Source organism: Gavialis gangeticus, unplaced genomic scaffold (assembly GCF_001723915.1).
Source record: "Gavialis gangeticus isolate Ggan-Ray unplaced genomic scaffold, GavGan_comp1, whole genome shotgun sequence".
NCBI classification, from domain to species: Eukaryota; Metazoa; Chordata; order Crocodylia; family Gavialidae; genus Gavialis; species Gavialis gangeticus.
The window spans coordinates 1669486-1689198 of NW_017729019.1; the positions used below are offsets into that span (position 1 = coordinate 1669486).

General features: G+C 43.5%; 1 protein-coding gene across 2 annotated transcripts in view; it reads left to right on the plus strand.

Annotated features, from left to right (window-relative positions):
* CEPT1 (choline/ethanolamine phosphotransferase 1) overlaps positions 1-19713 on the plus strand; it is a 62623-nt gene that overhangs the window by 14587 nt on the left and 28323 nt on the right. For both annotated transcript variants that reach the window (XM_019513800.1, XM_019513799.1), the window contains exons 3-4: positions 6719-6866; positions 8089-8230. In XM_019513800.1, coding sequence (XP_019369345.1) covers positions 6719-6866; positions 8089-8230 — 290 coding nt within the window. The remainder of the gene's footprint in view (positions 1-6718; positions 6867-8088; positions 8231-19713) is intronic.

A 19713-nucleotide genomic window follows, 5' to 3' on the forward strand; every position in this document is an offset into this window, starting at 1 on the left:
TGCCTCTTTAAAAATCGGCTATTGGTATCAGCCCCAAAAATCTGTATCGGTGCACTCCTAATTTTTTTCAGACTGCTTGGACTAGTACAGTGGTTTTCAACGTCATTAGCGCCCCCCTCAGAAAATGCCAGCTCTTAGTCTTCATTCCTTTTTTACTACAGAAAAATAATAGAGCAATTCTTCTGTTGCAGGGAACTCAGCCCACAACAGGTCAGACTGTTTTTGACAGTAGGGATTTCTATTTGAAATCTCTGGGTTTATCTTATGAATCATGTTTGCATACCTACCAAAGCTAATGTTGCCTGGTACCCCAAGGTACCATATTATCCTACTCTAGTGATTTGCCATTATGTCAGTGGAAGACCAATCCTTAGAAAAAAGTCTAGGCTATGCAAGCCCACAAGTCACTCCTACATTAAATCAACATAAATCAGAAGCCAAGGAGATTGAAGCTCTTCATCCATATTTGTTAAGTGTGCACCAATAAAGATTTTTTTGGGATGATACAGATGGCTAATTATAGACCAGCCATATCGACTTATACCGATCCGGTTGCCGATATGCAGCCCAACAACATGGAGAGCAGCATCCAGCTGGTAAGTCTGTTGGAGGGAAGGGGCGTGGTGGAGCCAGATTGAGGCCCGCACGGTGAGGGGGAGGAAGTGGGGCTGGGGCAGGGGCAGACTGCACAGCCGGGGCAGGGTATGGGATGGAGCCGTGGCTTGTCCAGAGGGTACAGGGAAGAGGGGAGCAGCTCCCACCACTGGACGCACCTCTGGGGGAAGCATGGGGGGGCATGTGTTCCCTGGATCTGTGTGGGGTGAGGGCAGGCTGTGCTAGCCTCTTCCCAGAAGGGGCTGGCTTTGGGCTGCTCTTTGGGTGAGCGGGGCCAGGGTAGGTGGTGGCCAAGATAGTTGCAGCGAATTTTGTGTGGTTATAGTCCACCCTATAGCTTCTTTCCCAGCACTGCCGCTGCCTGTCCTGCCCCACTGAGCCCGACCACAACCCAGGCCCAGCCCCTCCTCTCCTGGGAAGAGGCTGGCGCAGCCTCCAGCCCCGAGCACACAGCAACAGTTTGTCCTCGCCTTGCGCACAAATCCAGGGGACACGTATCCTCCATGCCTCCCCCAGGGGTGCGTGCAGCAGTGGGAGCTGCCCCTCCTTCCCTGTGCCCCCTGGATGAGCTGCAGCTGTCCCACGCCCCACCCGGCCCCAGCTGTACAGTGCCTGCCCCTGCCCCACTCCGTCACCACAGGGGCCTTGATCTGGCCCCCCCACACTCCTTCCCTCCCCACCCCTTTTCCTCACAACAGACTTGCCAGTCGGACACTGCTTTCCAAGCTGCCGGGCTGCGTATCAGCTATTGGATCGGTATTGGTCGATTATGGCTGGTTCATAATTGGCTGTCTGTATTGGCCCAAAAAATCTTTATTGGTGCACCCCTATTACAGTTCCATGATTAAACATTCAGAGTTAAGGACATACTTAAGTTTCTGAATATATGTTTAACTTCCTCTTGTATATTTCAAAAGTCTAGTTGTACGACCATATAATTCTCAAAAAATACAACAACTAAAACTTGTTCGGTATTGTTAGTTGCAGTCAGCATCACTAAAGGTGTACTATCCCCTCCAGAATAGGGTAAACAAAAGTAATTTTATAAAGGACTATAATGGAAGTGATTTGTCTAAGAATAAGGCATGAGACTCCCATAACTGAAGGAGTCTACAAGGTGCCACCCTGTTTTCCTTTCTTCCTAAGGCTAAAAGCAGAGGAAGCTTTTTATCCTGAGATTGTGCAGAGGTACAATCCCATTGTCCCACTTTAAGTATCTGAGATAATTCCCTCCCCCTCCCCCCTTTCTCCTCCCCACCAATTGTATAAAAGATTGTCCATGCCTGTTTTGATGCAAGTCAAAGCCCAGGATAATCAGACCTGGAATAAACCCTACATCTGTTTTTATATTAAATGAAGACTAACACCAGTGGCAGATTAAGCTGTATTAGAGCCCTGGGCTCCAGCAGTGGGCGGGCCCTTTCCCTTGTTGGTGCTGCTGCTGCTAAGGGCAGGGCAGGCCTCTGTGCCCCAAGGGTAGAGGAAATGCTGGGAAAGGGGTTAGGGGAGCTATAGCCACCCCAAAATTCACCTTAACCCCCCCCCATAGCCACCCCTCCCAGCACTGCCTGCCCACTCCATGCAGCTGAGCCCACATAGGTGTGGTGCTTCTGGCAGGGGTGGTGCCAGCCTCTTCCTGGTGAGGAGGGCTGGGCTTAGAGCAGATGAGAACAGGACAGGCTTAGCTGCATGGGGCAGGCAGGTGGCAGTGCTGGGAGGTGTGGCTATGGGGGGCTAAGGCACATTTTGGAGTTACTATAGCCCCCCCCCCAGCCTTCCTGCTCAGCCCCCACCACCAGGAAGAAGTTGGTATTGCCCCTGCCCATGGAGGAGGCTGGGTGAGCCTGGCCAGGATGGGGGTGGGGTGCATATGCCTGCCTCTCCTTGCCACACTCCCCCACCTCCAAATGGCTGGAGCAGAGCAAGGGCAGATGCAAACTGCCCACTGCAGGCTCAGGACTCTGCTCTGCTGCCTTTGCCCCAGGGACCCCATGCCAGCAGCATGTCCCCTGCCTGCCTGGCAGCAGGAGGCACAGCTTGTTGTCCCCAGTGCTGCCAGGCAGGCAGGATATGTGTGGTCGGTGTGGGGTCTCCAGGGCAAAGGCAGCAGGGTTAAGAGCCCCAAGCCCACAATGGGCAGCCTGCATCTACTCCACATGCAAATCTGGGGGGGGCACATACCCCCCCCATGCTTCCCCTTGTGGGTGTGAGTAGTGGCAGGGACCTGTCCCCCCCCAGCGCCCCCTGGACGAGCCACCCATGGCTCTGTCTTGCTCCCAGCCCCAGATCCTATGCATTGTCCTGGCTGGGCAGCACCCCTAGCCCTTGCCCCACTCCCTCCCTCACCATGGGGACCTCGATCTGCCCTCCCCACCCCCCAATCTCATACAGTTACCTGCAGGGAGCTGCTCCTTATGCTGCCCAGCTGTTTTCCTGGCCACGAGCGTGCAGGCGGTGCCCCCTGCGTCTGGTTCCCAGCAGCCCCTCTCAGGCTGGAATGTTGCCTGCCTGCAAGGGGAAAACCGCTGTTTCCTGTGGGGAATCCAGGGCCCCCTATGTCTAACACTGCTTGTCTAAACATATTTTACTGTTAGTTTGCAATAAACTTTAAAAGCTGGCATAGTATCTGAGAGCCTGTTGGTGTTATTAATTTATCATCTCTCTACCTCTTTGTAGTAAGGAAATACTATCCTTGTCCCATAAGTATGACTGTGGCATGGAGAGATTGAAACCCTGATTTCATAATAAACTTTGCAGGGGCAGCCCCTCATGAGTCTGCAGAGCTCCTTTGACTTCTTTGGAGATCTGTTTCTACGAAGACCTCATAGTAGGATCAGCACTAGAGAGATTGAGCCAGCATCATACAAAGAATCTGTAGGAGCTGCACACTAATCCCAGTTTCTGTACATTTTGGTCCAGTGAATTAAATACAAAATCATCCTTCCTTATCTTAAGGCTTAAGACAATGTGAGGATACACCACAAATAAAAATAAAATGAATAAATAAAATGGGATAAATCTGTACGCGAGTCCTGAGTAAAGTTTTTCAAAAGCATACATGTGACTTTGGCTGCTAACCCCCAAAAGTGTTTTATCTTTAGTCAGTGGGGTCTTAGAAACCTAAATGACTCTCTAAATTAACAATGAAAATGGTACAGATATTTAAGGAAAAAAATGCAGAGTGTTACTCTTCTCTCTAACATTGTAAAAGTACATTGCATGACATTGAGAAATCATATACAAGCGTAATAAGATGCTTGTAATTAGTATGCAGTAGTAGTAGAAACAGCATCTTTGAATTTTCAGAGTTTTATTTAGTTAACCACAATGACTTCCAACAAAAGAAAAATACCCAGTCCATATCTTATATGTTATACAAAATGGGTAACACTTGTATTTTTACACTGCAAACAATCTCAAGCTTTAGGAGTGGTAGGTGAAGGAGCTGTGTAAAAAAAAATATATATATACACATCCTCACTTTAGCAACTAGAACCTTTGCTGAGTCTATCTGGCATGCGCATCAAGTATTTCTGTTGTTTACTTAGTGATGCTGCTGATAGAGGAGCTGCTGGGAGTCTGCAGGGGAAGGGGAAAGGGATCTGCACAGGGCAGGGGCCGGAATAATTCTCAGATAACCGGAATTTTTAGGTAACCAGCACCCCGCTTACCCCACTTGTGCTGGATAACAAAGCTTTTACTGTATTAGGATAATTTGTACTTCAGCTGAAATGGCTGTAGGTTGGGATATCATATATAGGTCATGATCCTTCCTGTATGGAGTTCAGTGCAGGATTGGGGTTTTATTTGGTATGTACCAGTGCTCAAGGGAAAGTCTTTCCTGTATGTACAATCAGGGTTAATTCGGTAACATAATAAGCATATGGAACTAGTCATAGTCATGGAGCATTAGGAGTCCTTTTCTTTGTTTTTGTTTTTTTTTGAGATGCAAATTTCAGCTTGAATAAACCACTTAGGCCCCTGGTAAACATTATGTTTATGGTGCAGTTTGTGTGTTAATCGCACCATAAATTACAACATACCAGATGTATGGTGAATTTATGACATGATAAAATGGCAAACAAGCCACAAAGATGTTCCACATTTTATTGTAGAAATTATAAGCCCCAAGGGGCCACGTGCCCTGGGGGTCATACCCATTGAGCCACAAGCCACCAGACGACACAAACACTCCCTACTGTTGCACCACATGTCCAGGCTGGCACCCCCCTTCCTGTGCTGTGCAAGCACAGGTCACCCTCCGTGCATGGCCCTGTACTCACCTTCAGCTCCCCATGCTACTTGTTGCACTGCTCCACCCCAGGGATGGAGGCAGGAATTGGCAGCTGGAGGAGGGAAAGGAAGCCCAGAGACTCCCGCTGTTGTTGCAGCCAGAGTAATGAGGGAGCAGGAGCCTGGGCTGCAACTTAAGTGCCCCCCTTGAAATATGCGGAGATATTTAAAACCATGCTCTGCAGCCTGATGCTGGGTCTGCAGCAAGGGCAGTTAAGCACCTGGGCTCTCCAATGCTCAGCTGTGCACACCACAGTACAGAAGTTTTGGGGTAAGCATGCATGTATCTGGGCATCAGGGAGCTTCTACATCTGCATACTTCCAATGGGAGCTAGGAACTGGGGCTTTCCCCTGCCCAATCCCAGAGCTGCTCCCAGCGCATTAAGCTCATGAATGCAGCCTGACATTGAAGAACTGGTTCCTTGATGGTAGGCTGCACCACCAGTGTTGGTGCATGATTGGAATCTGAGGAATTTTATCTGTTCCCAAAAATTGTGTATCCTGCCACGCACATGTGGCATGGCAGGAAATGTGATGTGATTTTTTGCAGGGAGAGAATCAAGAATAATTCCTCATTTCCCAATTGCACAATTATTTTAATGTGTGTTGGGGCCTTAGTCCTGCTGTCCTTCATTGAACTATTCTGAAATGGAACTCCTTGTGCATACCTGCCTTGTTAAAGCATTTTAAGATCTACCAATTAAAAATTGCTGGGTAGTTTTTTTCCCAATTTCCAGATGTGAAAATTGAGCCAAAAATGGCAGCAAACCAAAGCATTTGGATTTGGTTCTTTGATCCCTGATTGATTGCTTGTTTTGTCATGTGTAACGTGGAATTTAATATTGTTTGATGCATCTCAGATTCAGGAGGTGACTGTTAAGAGTAATATTCGTAGTGTCTTAATAACTGCATTTTGGGGAAAATGGTGGCATTTAGAAATTGGTGATTTTTGTAGTGGCTAGAGAACACAGTGCCATTCTAAAAATCTTCATGTCTAGGAGACTAGCTTAACCTTTGTGTCCAGAAAGATTAAACACCCTGTGTTGAGGCAAAATCTTCACATAAATACCATCTGTAGCTTGCTTTGAATTTTCCTAGTATTGTTTTAAGTGTCCAGAAGCAGGTGCCCAAATTATCTCTAGGGAGCCAAAGCAGGACTTTTAGAAGTTCCCATATTAATTGACACACAGATTACTTACCTGCAAAATATTTGTAGTACCTTCTACTTCGTATGGTTGTTGTGAGATAGTCAGCTATTTTGCTGGGTAAAGTTTATATAATATGTCCATGTGACTTAGGAACCTTACTGGCTTTCATTTGGGTTCAGGCTCTTAAATTACTTTGTTTCTGAAGATCTCATCCAGGACAAGTAAAAGTAGCATGGCAGAGTTTTAATCGCACCCCATTTTGCATGTGTTACTATGCAGTTTTTCCAATACTGTCTTTCAAATAATGTAATGTATTATTGAGTAGTTTTTCACCCTCTCTTAGACTGATGTGTATGGCCTGATTTCTTAAAGTAGCTTTTTAAAATTTTTTAATGGGATACTGTGTGTTCCTTGTATCTTGCTAACCGAAACTTTTTTAGGCATGTGTGGATTTTTTTGTTTGTTTGTTGCTCCTCACCCCCAGGCACCCCCAGAGGGACAAGGTATCACTAAAAGTGTGAATGTTCATGAACTTTTTCAGAAAGGGCTGAAGTACCTGCAAGTGAAACGTGTCCTTAATGTAGGAATAAGGGACAGGTAAGACTCTTAATTTGTTGCTAAAAAAAAAACTTTTACCACCATTCACATTGTATCCTTCTTAGGCACCTCCGTGGACATATATTGCTTGTGCATGTGGCCTTTTCATTTACCAATCTTTGGATGCTATAGATGGCAAACAAGCAAGAAGAACAAATAGCAGTACTCCTCTGGGAGAACTTTTTGACCACGGCTGTGATTCACTGTCCACAGGTATTGTCATTTTTAACTGAAATATAGTGGTTAAACAAATTTTTGGGCTTTCACACTACTGAACTGGAACAATAAACCTTTACAGAAGGTTTCTGTTAAAGGAATGAACGTTTTGGTGCTATTGGTATTTTTCAGAATTAATCTTATTTTGTTTGTAGTTTACTTTTTATAAACAACTAAAATTAACTATTTTGGTGTTACACAGAGAGAACTGGGGCTGTGATTCAGTCAAGGTACTTAGAGCATGCGAGTAGTTCTGTATGGACTTCATTGAGTCTGCATGTATGCCTTCTAAAATAAGGCCTTAGTGCTGAAACTTCATCTAAGTTAGAAGTGTACTTTTAAATCTATGTATAAATTATTTTGAATCCATTTAGTTAGAACCATTTAGTATCATTTTTTGAGCCTAAGCACTGGAGTCCAGAGTCAGGCCTGGTACTAGTGGGTTAATTCTCTTGAAGTCTGTTGTGTGGAACCAATTTACAACAAGATCCAGTTTAGCCCTGTGATCTTTAATAAATGGAGATTCATTTTGAGGTCTTAGGTCTCAGCTAGTTCTTCTAGCATTACATTGTTTACTAAAATGTGCTATTGTGACTAGCTTTAAATGTATAGAATGCATAGTTGCTTTTTCTCACACACGCACACACATACATCTTAATATTTTTTCTAAGTAGAAGATGCAGTAAAAGAAAACAGGAAATCTGTTCAGCAAGCTTTAGCAGGAAATCATATTAAGGATCAAAGCAAAAGTTGGTAACAATATCTTATGACAGTCTGAGTGTTCCCTGAACTCCCGTAATTGCTGCGAGTGCCAAAAACTGTCCATTTTTAACAAGATCAAGCCCTATAACTGCTGAGATGCTTTTAAATACACAGTTTGAATAGGTATTGAAACATATGATAATCTAAAAATACCTCCTCTAAGCATCAGATAAGAGAATTTCATCTCTGTATTATAGAGGTGTAGAAATAAATTCATCAGCAGTAATGAATTGTACGTTTTCATTTCCTGAGCTGTACTTTTATTTAGTATGTGACCTGTCATATTTGCAAAGCATCTTTTTATTAACAGTATAAAATATATTGTAGTAATTTAAAGTATTCAGATTGTGTATCTTTGGTGGATCTTTTGTTAGATTCTGTCTCCTGTTTGGTTTTGGTAAGGATTTCTGTGTATACGCATGTTTATTTTTACTGTGTGATTGATTTTCTTCTACAGTCTTTGTGGTTTTGGGAACTTGTATTGCTGTGCAGCTGGGGACAAACCCTGACTGGATGTTCTTTTGTTGTTTTGCTGGGACATTCATGTTCTATTGTGCACACTGGCAGACATACGTCTCTGGAACATTGCGCTTTGGAATGTAAGTAACAGCTGAAAGTAAAACTGAGTGTGATCTGATCAGTTTTCTGTCTAATTTATGGGATTTTTTTTTAAATATAAAATTGCTAAGGTCCTTTATAGAAGCATAGGAGGTTTACTAATCCATGCAGTTACACATATGTTCACACATTTATAATTTGGATTATTCTGTGTTGGAGTCACTGAACACAAATGTTGAAATTTTTTAAGCTGCAAGAGAAAAATCTCATTTTTGCTAGACAGTTTCTGATGTGATATTTGAATGAATAAAAATAGCATACGTGTCTCTCTCCCAAGATCTGAACCCCTTTTTTCAGACAGATGACAGCCCAATATTGGTTACCGTTACCTTGCAAAATCAACTGCTGTGCAAATGCTGTGGCTGATTTTACAAGACGTGTATGTTTCTTTTCTGTGAATTTGATCTTAAATATTGTTTGCTTTACTATTAATAGAATTCAGTGATATTTTTTAGGTGGCACAATAATACAAAATGCCATTTTTTGCCTGGATTCTAAAGCTATGAACCTGAATTAGGATCTGTGAATGCAGACCCCAGTGCTTGTGAGGCGTTTCACTGACTTTGGGGTTGAAATTGTGGTCCCATTGAAGTTGGTGACAAAAGTCTCTGACTTCAGTGGACTCAGGATTTCATCACAATAACACTAGGTTAGTGGTTCCCGAGCAAAAGTAACTTCTTAAACCATGTCTCTAAAGTCCTCGAAATGCAGTATTTGTGGAGTCTACACAAGCAGAAAGGGCAGTCTGATAAGTGTATCTTAAATAAAGTTAAGCTAATAAAATGGAAGTACAGCAGAGCCTGTCCTCTCTGGGGAAGAAGAATTATAAGTTTCGACTGCATCTAGAAATGTGCAAGTTTGACTCTTGTAATTTTTCCTGTCTTCTGAATTTTACGCTATGCACAGTACACAACAGTATTAATCTAATGGTCTGTCAACACATATCCTGGTGTTGCTAATTCTTAAAAAAAAAAAAATACTAAAATAAATTTCTGGACCTCTTGGTTGAAACCATCTGTGGTGGGGAGAATCCTAATATTGTTTGATCTTGTCTCATGGGTTAGCTTACTGAGTAGATTCCTGAAGTACCAGATAAAGCAGTAGCGCACCAAAACAGTGAATATTCAGTGGTCCATAAAATATCAAGGGTTAGATTCTAATTTTGATTAAAATAAAGTAAATCCAGAGTAACCTCACTCAGGGTTTTTTTTTGTAAATTTATTGTAATTGAGATCAGTTTTCCTCAGTTCCTTGTTATCACTATTTATGTCCATAACGTCAATCTTTCTTTTAAGGATCCAGTAAGGTTCTTCTCGCAAGAAGTACAAAACACACTTGGCACCCACTGAAGTTAGTAAGCTATGAGAACAATTAGCACCCTGCAGGATCACTTTTAAAGAGCTTATTTTATACATATAAGGCTTCAGCAGTAGGTTATTATTACAGATCCAAATGATGACTGCATGTGCAATTAGGGAGCCAATAAGAAACTATCACTTGTTTCCATCGTTAATTCTAAGGTGACAGTGCCATTGACACTGAAAGCTGTCTAAAATTGAATACCATGCTTCTACAAGAACTTAATCGTTCACTTTTTTCCATTTAAGTATTTTATACATTCATTTATAAAGTAAAAATTGATTTACTGTAAGCCATACAACTACATTTGTACCCAGTATTGGTACATATATCAGATCAGCATTTGTATAACGAACTCATACATTTAACTGATCCCATTGTCACAAGGTTAATAGCCTGCAACAAACTCATTAATTTAACAGCAGAAGCCTCAGAGTGAATACTGAGTAAAAGGACAATAGGTAACATTGAATATTAGTTTTTCTGCTGCTTTCTTGTTGCCTATCTTTGTATTGCAAGACTTCATCTGCCTACCTCTTTGAGGCCTAAGGAAGTCCAGTTATGGATACCTATGCATTCCAAATAGTGGTTGGTAACACTAATTAGCAGTGGCAAGTACGTTGTTTTCATAGATGTTAAATGTTAGGGTTGGAAGGGACCTATAAGATCATCGAGTCCGACCCCCTGCCCTGGGCAGCAATGAGTACTGGGGTCAGATGACACCAGCCAAGTGTCTGTCCAGTCTTCTTTTAAACACCTTCAAGGAAGGGGGACAGCACCACCTCCCTTGGAAGCTTATTCCACATTTTGGAAACCCTCACTGTAAAGAATTTTTTTCCTGATGTCCAGTCTCAATTTGCTGTCTTCCAGTTTGTGGCCATTATTTCTAATTACCCCAACAGGCGCCCTGGTAAACATTGTATCCCCTATTTCTTGCTTCCCTCCCCCCCCCAGTGAGTTTGTAGGAGACCACGAGATCACCTCTCAGCCTCCTTTTGCAGAGGCTGAAGAGGTTCATGTCTCCCAATCAGTCCACATAGGCTCTTTTCTGTAGGTCTTTAACCAAACAACTGGCCCTCCTCTGAGCCCACTCCAGGCCATCCACATCCCTCCCGAAGGGTGGCGCCCCAAACTGGACGCAGTACTCCAGCTGCAGCCTAAGCAAAGCTGCATAGAGGGGAAGTATCACCTCCCTAGACCTGTTTGTGGTGCACCTACTTATGCAAGAAAGGGTGTGGTTAGCTTTACGTATTATCTCATCACACTGGTGACTCATGTTCATTTTGGAGTCGACTAGGACTTCGAGATCCCTTTCCGCAGTTGTGTTACTTAGAGTGGTACCTCCCAAGCGTTAGGAGTGTTGATAATTCCTCCTTCCCAGGTGCAACACATGACATTTACTCTTGTTAAACTGCATCCTATTCTGTTCGTCCCGTTCCCCAGCCTGTTCAAATCAGCCTGGATTCGCTCCCTGCCGTGTAGTTTGTGTATCTCCCCCCATAGTTTGGTGTCGTCAGCAAACTTGGACAGGGTGCTTTCTACTCCCTCATCCAAGTCACTAATGAAGATATTGAATAGTACCAGTCCCAGGACAGAGCCTTGGGGGACACCGCTGCCTGCATTTCTCCAGGTAGAAACTGACCCATCTACCACCACTCTCTGGGTGCGTCCCATAAGCCAACTTTTTACACACCCGACTGTGTAATAATCTACATTGCAACTGTTTATTTTATTTATAAGAATTGGGTGTGACACTGTGTCAAAGGCCTTTTTAAAATCTAAGTAAATAACATCTACCTCTGTTCCTTCATCCAAGCATTTTGTGACCCGGCCGTAAAATGAAACCAAGTTAGTGAGGCAGGATCTGCCTGCTATGAACCCATGCTGATTGCCCCTTAGCATCATTTTACCTGCTGGTCTGCCACAAATGTGATCCTTAATTTTCTCAAAGGTCTTGCCAAGGATAGAGATGAGACTAACCAGCCTATAGTTACCTGGTTCTTCCTTCTTCTCCTCCTTGAAAATAAGGACCACATTGGCCCTTTTCCAGTCCTCTGGGACCTGTCCGGAGCACCATGAGTGCTCAAACAGTTGTGCCAGTGTCTCTGCTATGACTCCAGCTAATTCCCTAAGTACCCTAGGATGAAGATCATGAGGACCTGTTGACTTAAATACATTCAACCCCTCCAGGTACCCCTTTACTAGGTCAGCTCGTATTGTTGGTGGGTTGGTATCTGTACTGGACTTACCTAACATCCCAATGGGATGTGTATTTGTATTCATGTCCAGGAGCACAGATGCAAAGAAAACATTTAGAAGCTCCGCTTTGGCCATCCTATCTATTACCAATTGCCCTGGTTCATCCTAAAGGGGGTCCTAAGTTACCCTTCACTTTCTTTTTGCTTCCTATGTACTTAAAGAATGACTTTTTGTTATCCTTAACTTTTGCTGCCAGCCTAAGCTCCATTTCTGCTATGGCTCTCCTTGCTGTTTCCCAGCAAGCTCAAGCCAAGCAGGTATATTCCTCCTTGGTGGCAGCCTCCTGCTTCCACAGCCTGTAGGCCTCTTTTTTTTTTTTCCCCCCTCCAGGCTCTCCTGGATTTCCCTGCTCCACCAAGAGGGCTTCTTTGCTTTTTTGCCCCCTTTTATGTGTACTGGGATGGTCCTTTTCTGTGCCTGCAGGATTAGTCCCTTGAGAAATGCCCACCCTTCCTGGACTCCCATCTCTCCAAGGCTTTTACCAGTCAGTCCCTCCCTAACTAATGTCCTGAGCTTGTTGAAGTTGGCCTTCCTGAAGTCTAGCACTTTGACCCTCCTAGTTTATCTTCCCCACCTTTCTCCAGATAGTAAACCTTATCAGTAGGTGGTCACTATCCCCTAGGTTACCTGACACCTGCAGATCCCCCACCAAGTCATCCCCTGTGGCCAGTACCAAGTGTAGTAAGACATTTTCCCTAATGGGAATATAGACCTCCTGCAATAGGTGAAGGTCCTGTAAGGAGGTTAGAAACTTTTGTGAATGGGCAGACCTGGCTGTCTGTTTGTTCCAGCAGATGTCTAGGAAGTTAATGTTAAAGTGGAATAAAGTTTTGGATGACTTGGGATGTCTAGAATAAAAGCCAACAGGGTGGGCTCTCAGAGCCACGCTAATTAAAGTGCCACCCCTCACACTCATCCCCAGAGCACATGTAAAAGTGCCTACAGTGCAGTTAGAACAGGTTTAAGTGCTTAAAACACTGCTGGTAATCTCTCATCGAGAGGCTAACAGTGTTACTACTGATGGTGGAAATAGATCTGTGCCTAAAGACAGCCATACATGTAAAGTGCTTCAAAATCTTTTTCCAAAATTTTTGGAAAAAGTTAAGCAGTAGGAACAAGTAACTGATGGGTGTAAAGTGGGATGAGATCCAGCACTAACTTTTGTAACAGAACTTTCTGCTTCTTGTCTAGCTGATTTCCTTGAACTTGTCTGCTCTCCCAGATACAAACACTACTTTGGCTAAAGCCCTTTTTTGCCTTTAACCTCCTTTCCCAGACAGATTTGGGCATTTCCTGGGGCTCTTGGAATAAAATGTGGGGAGTAGGAGTAGATGGGTGGAAAAAGGCACGGGCAGCACACTTTCATAGGCAAGGTAGAGGGAAGACGGTGAATGTGAGTGGGTGATGGGGTGGGAGGAAGCCTGGGGACTGCTATGGTCCTGCAGCTGGTGACTGGAGTAGAGGAGGATGAAGCAATTCTGTTCCCACAGCCAGGTCTATGGAGTGGCAGGTGATAGGAGGGATGGCTGAGATCAGGGGATTGGAAGAGCAAAACCCCAGAACAGTTTTCTTACACGTCAAGAGAAGTTTCAGGCAGCCTTCATTGTTTTTCCCTATCCTCATCCATAACCAATTGGTGGACTGTTTTGCAGATGTTGGCATTCTCTGGGGGAGGTCACAGTGGGATAGATGAGTGCGTGTTTGAAAATATATGCACTGCATCTGAGAAACAGTCACTAGGATGGTGGTCCAGAAAATCATGCCTGTAGCATGCTTTCAGGCCTAGCTTTAAAAGGTTGAGGTGATATGGGATAGGGCCAGTGACCCAAGGGCAGTAAAACTGACAGTAATGCAGATGGGAAGGGGGAGAGCACAGCATTATGGGGTGCTGGTGGGCTGATCAACTCCTTATCACACTCTGGTGGAGAGAACAAGCGTAACTTGAGGTGCTTCATAGTCTCTTTGGCAGGGAAGGTAGATGTGATATCTTTTATTAGACCAACTAAATAGTTGGGGAAAAAAAGTTTCTTTTTTACCCAGGGTCATTTTGATATGATTCAGGCCAATTTGTAGCAGTATCATACCATGACTTAACTGGCCCTTCACTTCTCACAGCACTTTTAGAGTACTTGAAGCATTACAAACATTGCATCTGCCCATGCCCTATCTAGACTCTTGCCAGTGTTCCTACAGTAGTGGTGGCAGCTCTTCCTACTGCTATTAATACTGCAGCAGCAGGGGATAGTCTTGTGGACTGAAGCTGCTGAAAGAACATGGAGGAGCTGCCACTGAAACCTTATGAACACTGGGACAAGTAGCTAATCACTGACAGTCTGCTCGAGAGAACAGGCTGTCAGTGATAAAGCTTGCTGACAGGCTCCCCTGGGGTTGAAGGGAGGCAAAAATAGCAGCCCCCTGTTTCTCCTCCTGCTCTGGCTCAAGATTGTACCTTTCAAGGTGACTTTTGTAGCTCTCTAACCAGGGGTTAGAACATCTGTATGCTGCCATTATATTCCGTTTTTGTATAAATGAATGTGTGTCGATACCCCTAGTTTCTCATCTTCATTCAAGATGAGATTAGGAGAAGTAAACAGAATGGTAACTAAAATAAACTTGGAATTTTTTAAGCTGGTAAAGAAAGATAATATAAAAGGGATATACTAAGGTTAGGAATATCAGAAGGAAATAATAAGTGAGTCACTCTGAAAAAATCATCTAGTTTGTGAGAAAAACATAAGCCTTGGACAATGTTACTGGAAACCAGTAATGTCAGAAGATGTTTGACAGCAAATTAAAAGCTACCTTTGCATATTATAGTCAATTTACATACAAAGAAGCATCAAAAGCTTGGAACTGGTTGCTTACTGTGTAATTTTCGTGAGGCCACATCTAGAATAATACACCCAGTTCCAGAAAGAGGTTTAATTTGGAAGGAATTTAGAGAAGAGCAATAAAAACTGTTTCAGATGCTAATAAAGATTCTCATGTGTGTGAAAAATAAAGAGGTTGATCATCTAAAGACTTAATTATATGTTTAAATTGACGTAGTGATTAGTCCTTTTGATGTCAGCAGGACCATTTACAGTTCACATGAAAAAATCTTTATCGGTTTAAAACTCATAATGTTTGCAATAAAATTGCAAACTTAAAGTTTGTTCAAGCTAAAAATAAGATATAGTCAAACAGTGTAAATCAAACTTTGTGTCCAGTGTGGCTATTTAGTCTGGGGAGAAACAAATAAAATTGGCATTGGTGCCTCCTCTGGGCATTTTGTTACCCATGAAACAGAGGAGTTAGCTTGTTATCCAGAGCTTAACAGAAGAGGTGCACACGAATGCAGGTATCTTCCCACTGTCTTGCTCTTGCACCCTCCTTGGTTAGTTCTGACTGCTTTTTTAATTATGCTGGTCCCCTGTGAGCCTTTCCTGCTTCAGCTGGAATATATCGGGCACCCATGAGCCTATTATCTTTAAATGAAGTAGCTGTGCAGATTAGTGTTTTTGTTTCTGGGTTTTTGTTCCTAATTAGATCTTAAGAAGCGATGCAGGCCCTTCCCTCCCTTTTTAACCCTGAATTTTAGAAACGTAAACTGTGAAAGAATATTAAAAAATCTGATAGAAATAGCTAGAGGTCAGTATTGCATAAGGATCCAAATCAAGAAAGCAGGAGGTTTCTAGGAGCTTACAATCAAAACTAATTATTGCAAAATCAACAGTTCACAAGGCAGCAAGAACTTCAGTGGGTAAAGTGGAAGGTAAAGAGTATTATAGGCGTAAAAGGAGAAATTGCAAAGAATTTTGCTATTACCTGCTTTGTCTCATGAATCAGAAATGAGGAGAAAAATTGCAAATTTCAGAAAAAAATTAAACATATTAGAATAAATTAATTTGTGTCCCTTAACAATGAAACGGGATAAATATATAAATAATGGTAACTGAAGAAGTAGGTAGAGAAGCACCTACGCTGAGAATCTGTTTCTAGGGACACTTAAGTAGATACTTCCAAATAACAGACAATGTGGTTATAAAAGACTAGATGCTAATGAAGATTAGGGCTGTCCATCCTGTAAGCAGCCAGAGTCTGCACAAGTGCAGGTTGTGGGACCATGGTCCACATGCCTCATTGTTTTCCGTCTTCTATCGCGGCACCCTCTACGCCGAAGTAATGACCCCATGTGGATACTTTCTCCACACACACTGTTGTGCTGTGTATCACAGCCCTAACCTTATCCCGAGTGCTCCTGCCATGCCACGCTGTGCTGCCTCCTGGGGCAGGTGAAGAATACAGAAGCCAGAGGAGACTCCAGCTGCTGCTAAAGCCAGAGCAGTGGGGGAGTCAGCTGGGCAGGAGCCTGGGGGCCACAACTTAACCCCCCAGGTTGCCAAATAGACAGCCCCACTCTGGATATAACCACAACCCAAGTTCTGAATAACACACACTATTAAACATTAAAAGAAAGGAAGCAAAATAGTAAATATTTAGACTAGGACTGGAAGTAGCAACAACTTTTAGTTGACTAATTCTCTAAAAACAAACCAAAGGAACTTGAGCTGGTTGGAGTAGTGGCCATGATAGGAATTTTTTGAAAACTACCTAATTTGGTATGGTGGTGAAAAACCAAGAAAAGCTACCCTTGTTATCTGAATAAACCACAATTTGGGCAGGGAAAGGTGTAGACCAGGGATGTCAAAGATCCAGCCCATGGAGCCATGCCCCCTGGACCATGGGGCCAGAAATTTGGTGGCATGGCAACAGGTGACACTGATACTGTCTGCAGGTCCTGGAGCTGTGGCAGCCATCACTCATCTTGCTGTCAAATTTATGATCTGTGGCAGCCCTATAGGCCAGATTTATATCATGGAGCCATGCCATCTGGCGTGCTGATCAGAAATTTGGTTGTAAGATGAGTGGTGATTACCACAGCTCAGAACTGTGGCAATGAATACTGCTGCTACTTGTACCATCGCCAGCTTTCCAGCCTGTGGCATGCCTATGGGGTGGGTCTGGATCATGGAGCTATATCATCTAGCCCATAGAGTTGCCCAGGGTTTGGAAATTTGGTGGCAAAATGTGTGGCAGCTGGTGGGGCTCTGGAAACTGCAACAATTAATACTGCCATGAGATTTCCAGCCCAGGAGATGCAATTTTACTATTGGTATATAACCTTCTAGTTAAAAAAAGGAATATGAGTAAAGTGCCCAGAAATAGTGTCAGTACGTTGTGGGGGAAATGTCAGTAGTCCCTATATTTATGATGTGTGGCACTTTTTGTTATAAAAAAATAAATAAATCTTCGGATCACATCTTCAACTTCATACCTCCATAGTTTACAGAAGGGAATATGAAATTTGGCAAAGGGTATAGTCTGGGGATCAAGGAGTGCCTTTTGCAATTTCAAGGAATATATGTTTAGGTGCAGCTAGGTTAGTTGCCAAAGATTGATATTTCTAATGCATCTTCCTCAGAACTTGCTTAGAGATTGGATCCTGAGACCTGTCAAACTTATATCAGTGCTGTGCATATACCACCCCCAAGTCTTACTGCAAAATGCCACACGCAGCCACCTACCCACCCCTCTTCAGAGGACAAGAGCAAAAAAGATTGATTTTGCTGACTGTTAAACTCCTATATTGAATGCTCCCATCTAAATATCTTTGGCAAGGTGTGTTTATCTTGGGAACCTAGGACAGTATCCAGAGATGTGCTTTACCTGCCTTTTTGTAGGCAGTTTCTAGGTGCAAAAAGCCAAAAAAATTTTAAAAAGGGATCCAGAAAATGTCTGCTTGGTGGCTGCACATTCCGAAGTGGCTCTGTGTAACTCTTCTCATTGACTACATAGCTTGAGGAAAAGTGTTAGGTGCCTCAAATCGCTTCGCGGGGCCGGGTACCTAATATTCATTTATTGGAGATATTAATAGAACTTTCTGATTTTTTTTTTTTTGCCCTACCTGATCATAAGGTCAGTTTTTTATACAGCCAACTGGTGTTAATAATTCTTCATCTTTATTAGCAAACAAAGCCCCATTCTCCTGGGCTCTTGTATGACAGGCCCAGTCTCAGCTGCTAATCTTCACTGTGCTGCTAATCTTCACTGTGACCTTTTAAAAATCTTAAGTATTTGGCTATATTGCCCATAAAATAGAATTAGCATGTGATATGAAAAAATCAGGAATATATGGAAGCTGGAAGCTAGATCAGAAATCCTTCACTTGAAGGAGAACTAAAATTACAGATTGTGTGTGAGAGGAAGTAGTTAAGTTTACGGTCAGATTCTCTGCCATAACCAAAATCTGGTTAATGGAAATTTTAACCCATCCATAGAGTCACCTGAAATAAGTTGCTGGAGATGTTCCACAGTCTGGGGTAGCTTTTCCCTTATGTTCCTGATATTATGTGAGGCTGTCTTCAGTTGGTACAATGCTGAAGCATTTGGAATATACCAGACTGATTAAAAGTTCCAGTATAGGCGATGTGTAAGTGCTGCCAGTGGGGGGGCACAACTCCGTGCCGCCACTGCCACCCCCTGGTGCTGCCTAGCATTGAGTCTGGCCAGGCTGCAGCCCCACACCCTGCCATTGGCATAGCAGTCACACTGCTGCTGCCACCTCCACTGCTGCCAGGCCCTGGCTCTGGCCAAGCTGCAGCCCCATGCCCTGCACCCCACTGTCAGTGCAGAAATCTGGGAGGTCACATGGCCCCCCATGTCTGCCTGTCGTGTTGCCAGTGAGTTCCAGGAAATCCTGGAAAGTGCCTGACTCTGCCACCAAGGCTCTGAGAAAAATAGGATAAACTTAGGGTGACCATATTATTATTAATGAAACGTCAAACACTGCCCCCACCCTCCCGGCCAATCCCCACACCAGCCAGGAAGAGTGGTGCCCAGCCCAGCTCAGCCCCTGCCTCCAGATGTTGCTCAGGAGCAGGTGGTGTGGGCAGAGTGGTGCCAGTCAGGGCCTTTTGTTTCCATCTTCAGGTGGCTGGGATGCCAGCGTAGCCTATAAAATCCAGAACTGTCTGGGCCAAACCAGGACATATGGTCACCCTAGGTAAACTTAACAGTTCTCAGATTAGTCTAGAAAGCTGTAAATACAATTTTTCCTTTGATAGAACTTGGGTATCTTAATTCATTTCTACCTAGTTTTAGGGACCTAATTAATTCACAGTTTCATGGATTTCACAGAAACCATAAAATTCAGGATTGTCCATGAAATCAACAATAACAAAAACTTTCTAAAAATAAAATGCTGGCTCCCCAGCAGAAGCCAGTGATCCTCGCTGCTGGGGGAGGGGAAGGTGCCGGCTGGCAGGGCGGCACAAAGGACAGCAGGCAGCATGGCAGCTTGTCTCTCCTGCCCCTGCCAGGGCCTCTCTGCCAATCAGGGCCACCATGAAATGTCCACAAAATAGGCTCTGCGCACCTTGAGCAGAGCACAGAAAACCTTTTGTTTTGTAATTTTAGGCCCCTACCTATTTGATGCGACTGCTCTCCAGCCATAGTAATTTGGTGTCATCACAAATTAAAATGAGAAGCTAACCTAAAATGTTTGATAGCATCCCAAAGAAAATTATCAAATGCAAGTAAAATGCAATTTCAGCACAAATTTTGAGCAGTGGTCAAATAACTTTTAGTCAGTTAATATAGCAGAGTTTTGTCCAACCCATCAGTTTTAAAAATCTTATCATAACTGGTACCAAAAATTCTCGTAGCACTGAGATTGCCTTTTGAGCAACTCTCCAAAGCATTGTCGTGTATAAAATTGAGTCTTGAAGTAGTATATCACAATACATTTTAGGGGTTTTTGATCGTTTCTCATTGCTCTTTGTTACAGCTATTTAAAAATCAAAGT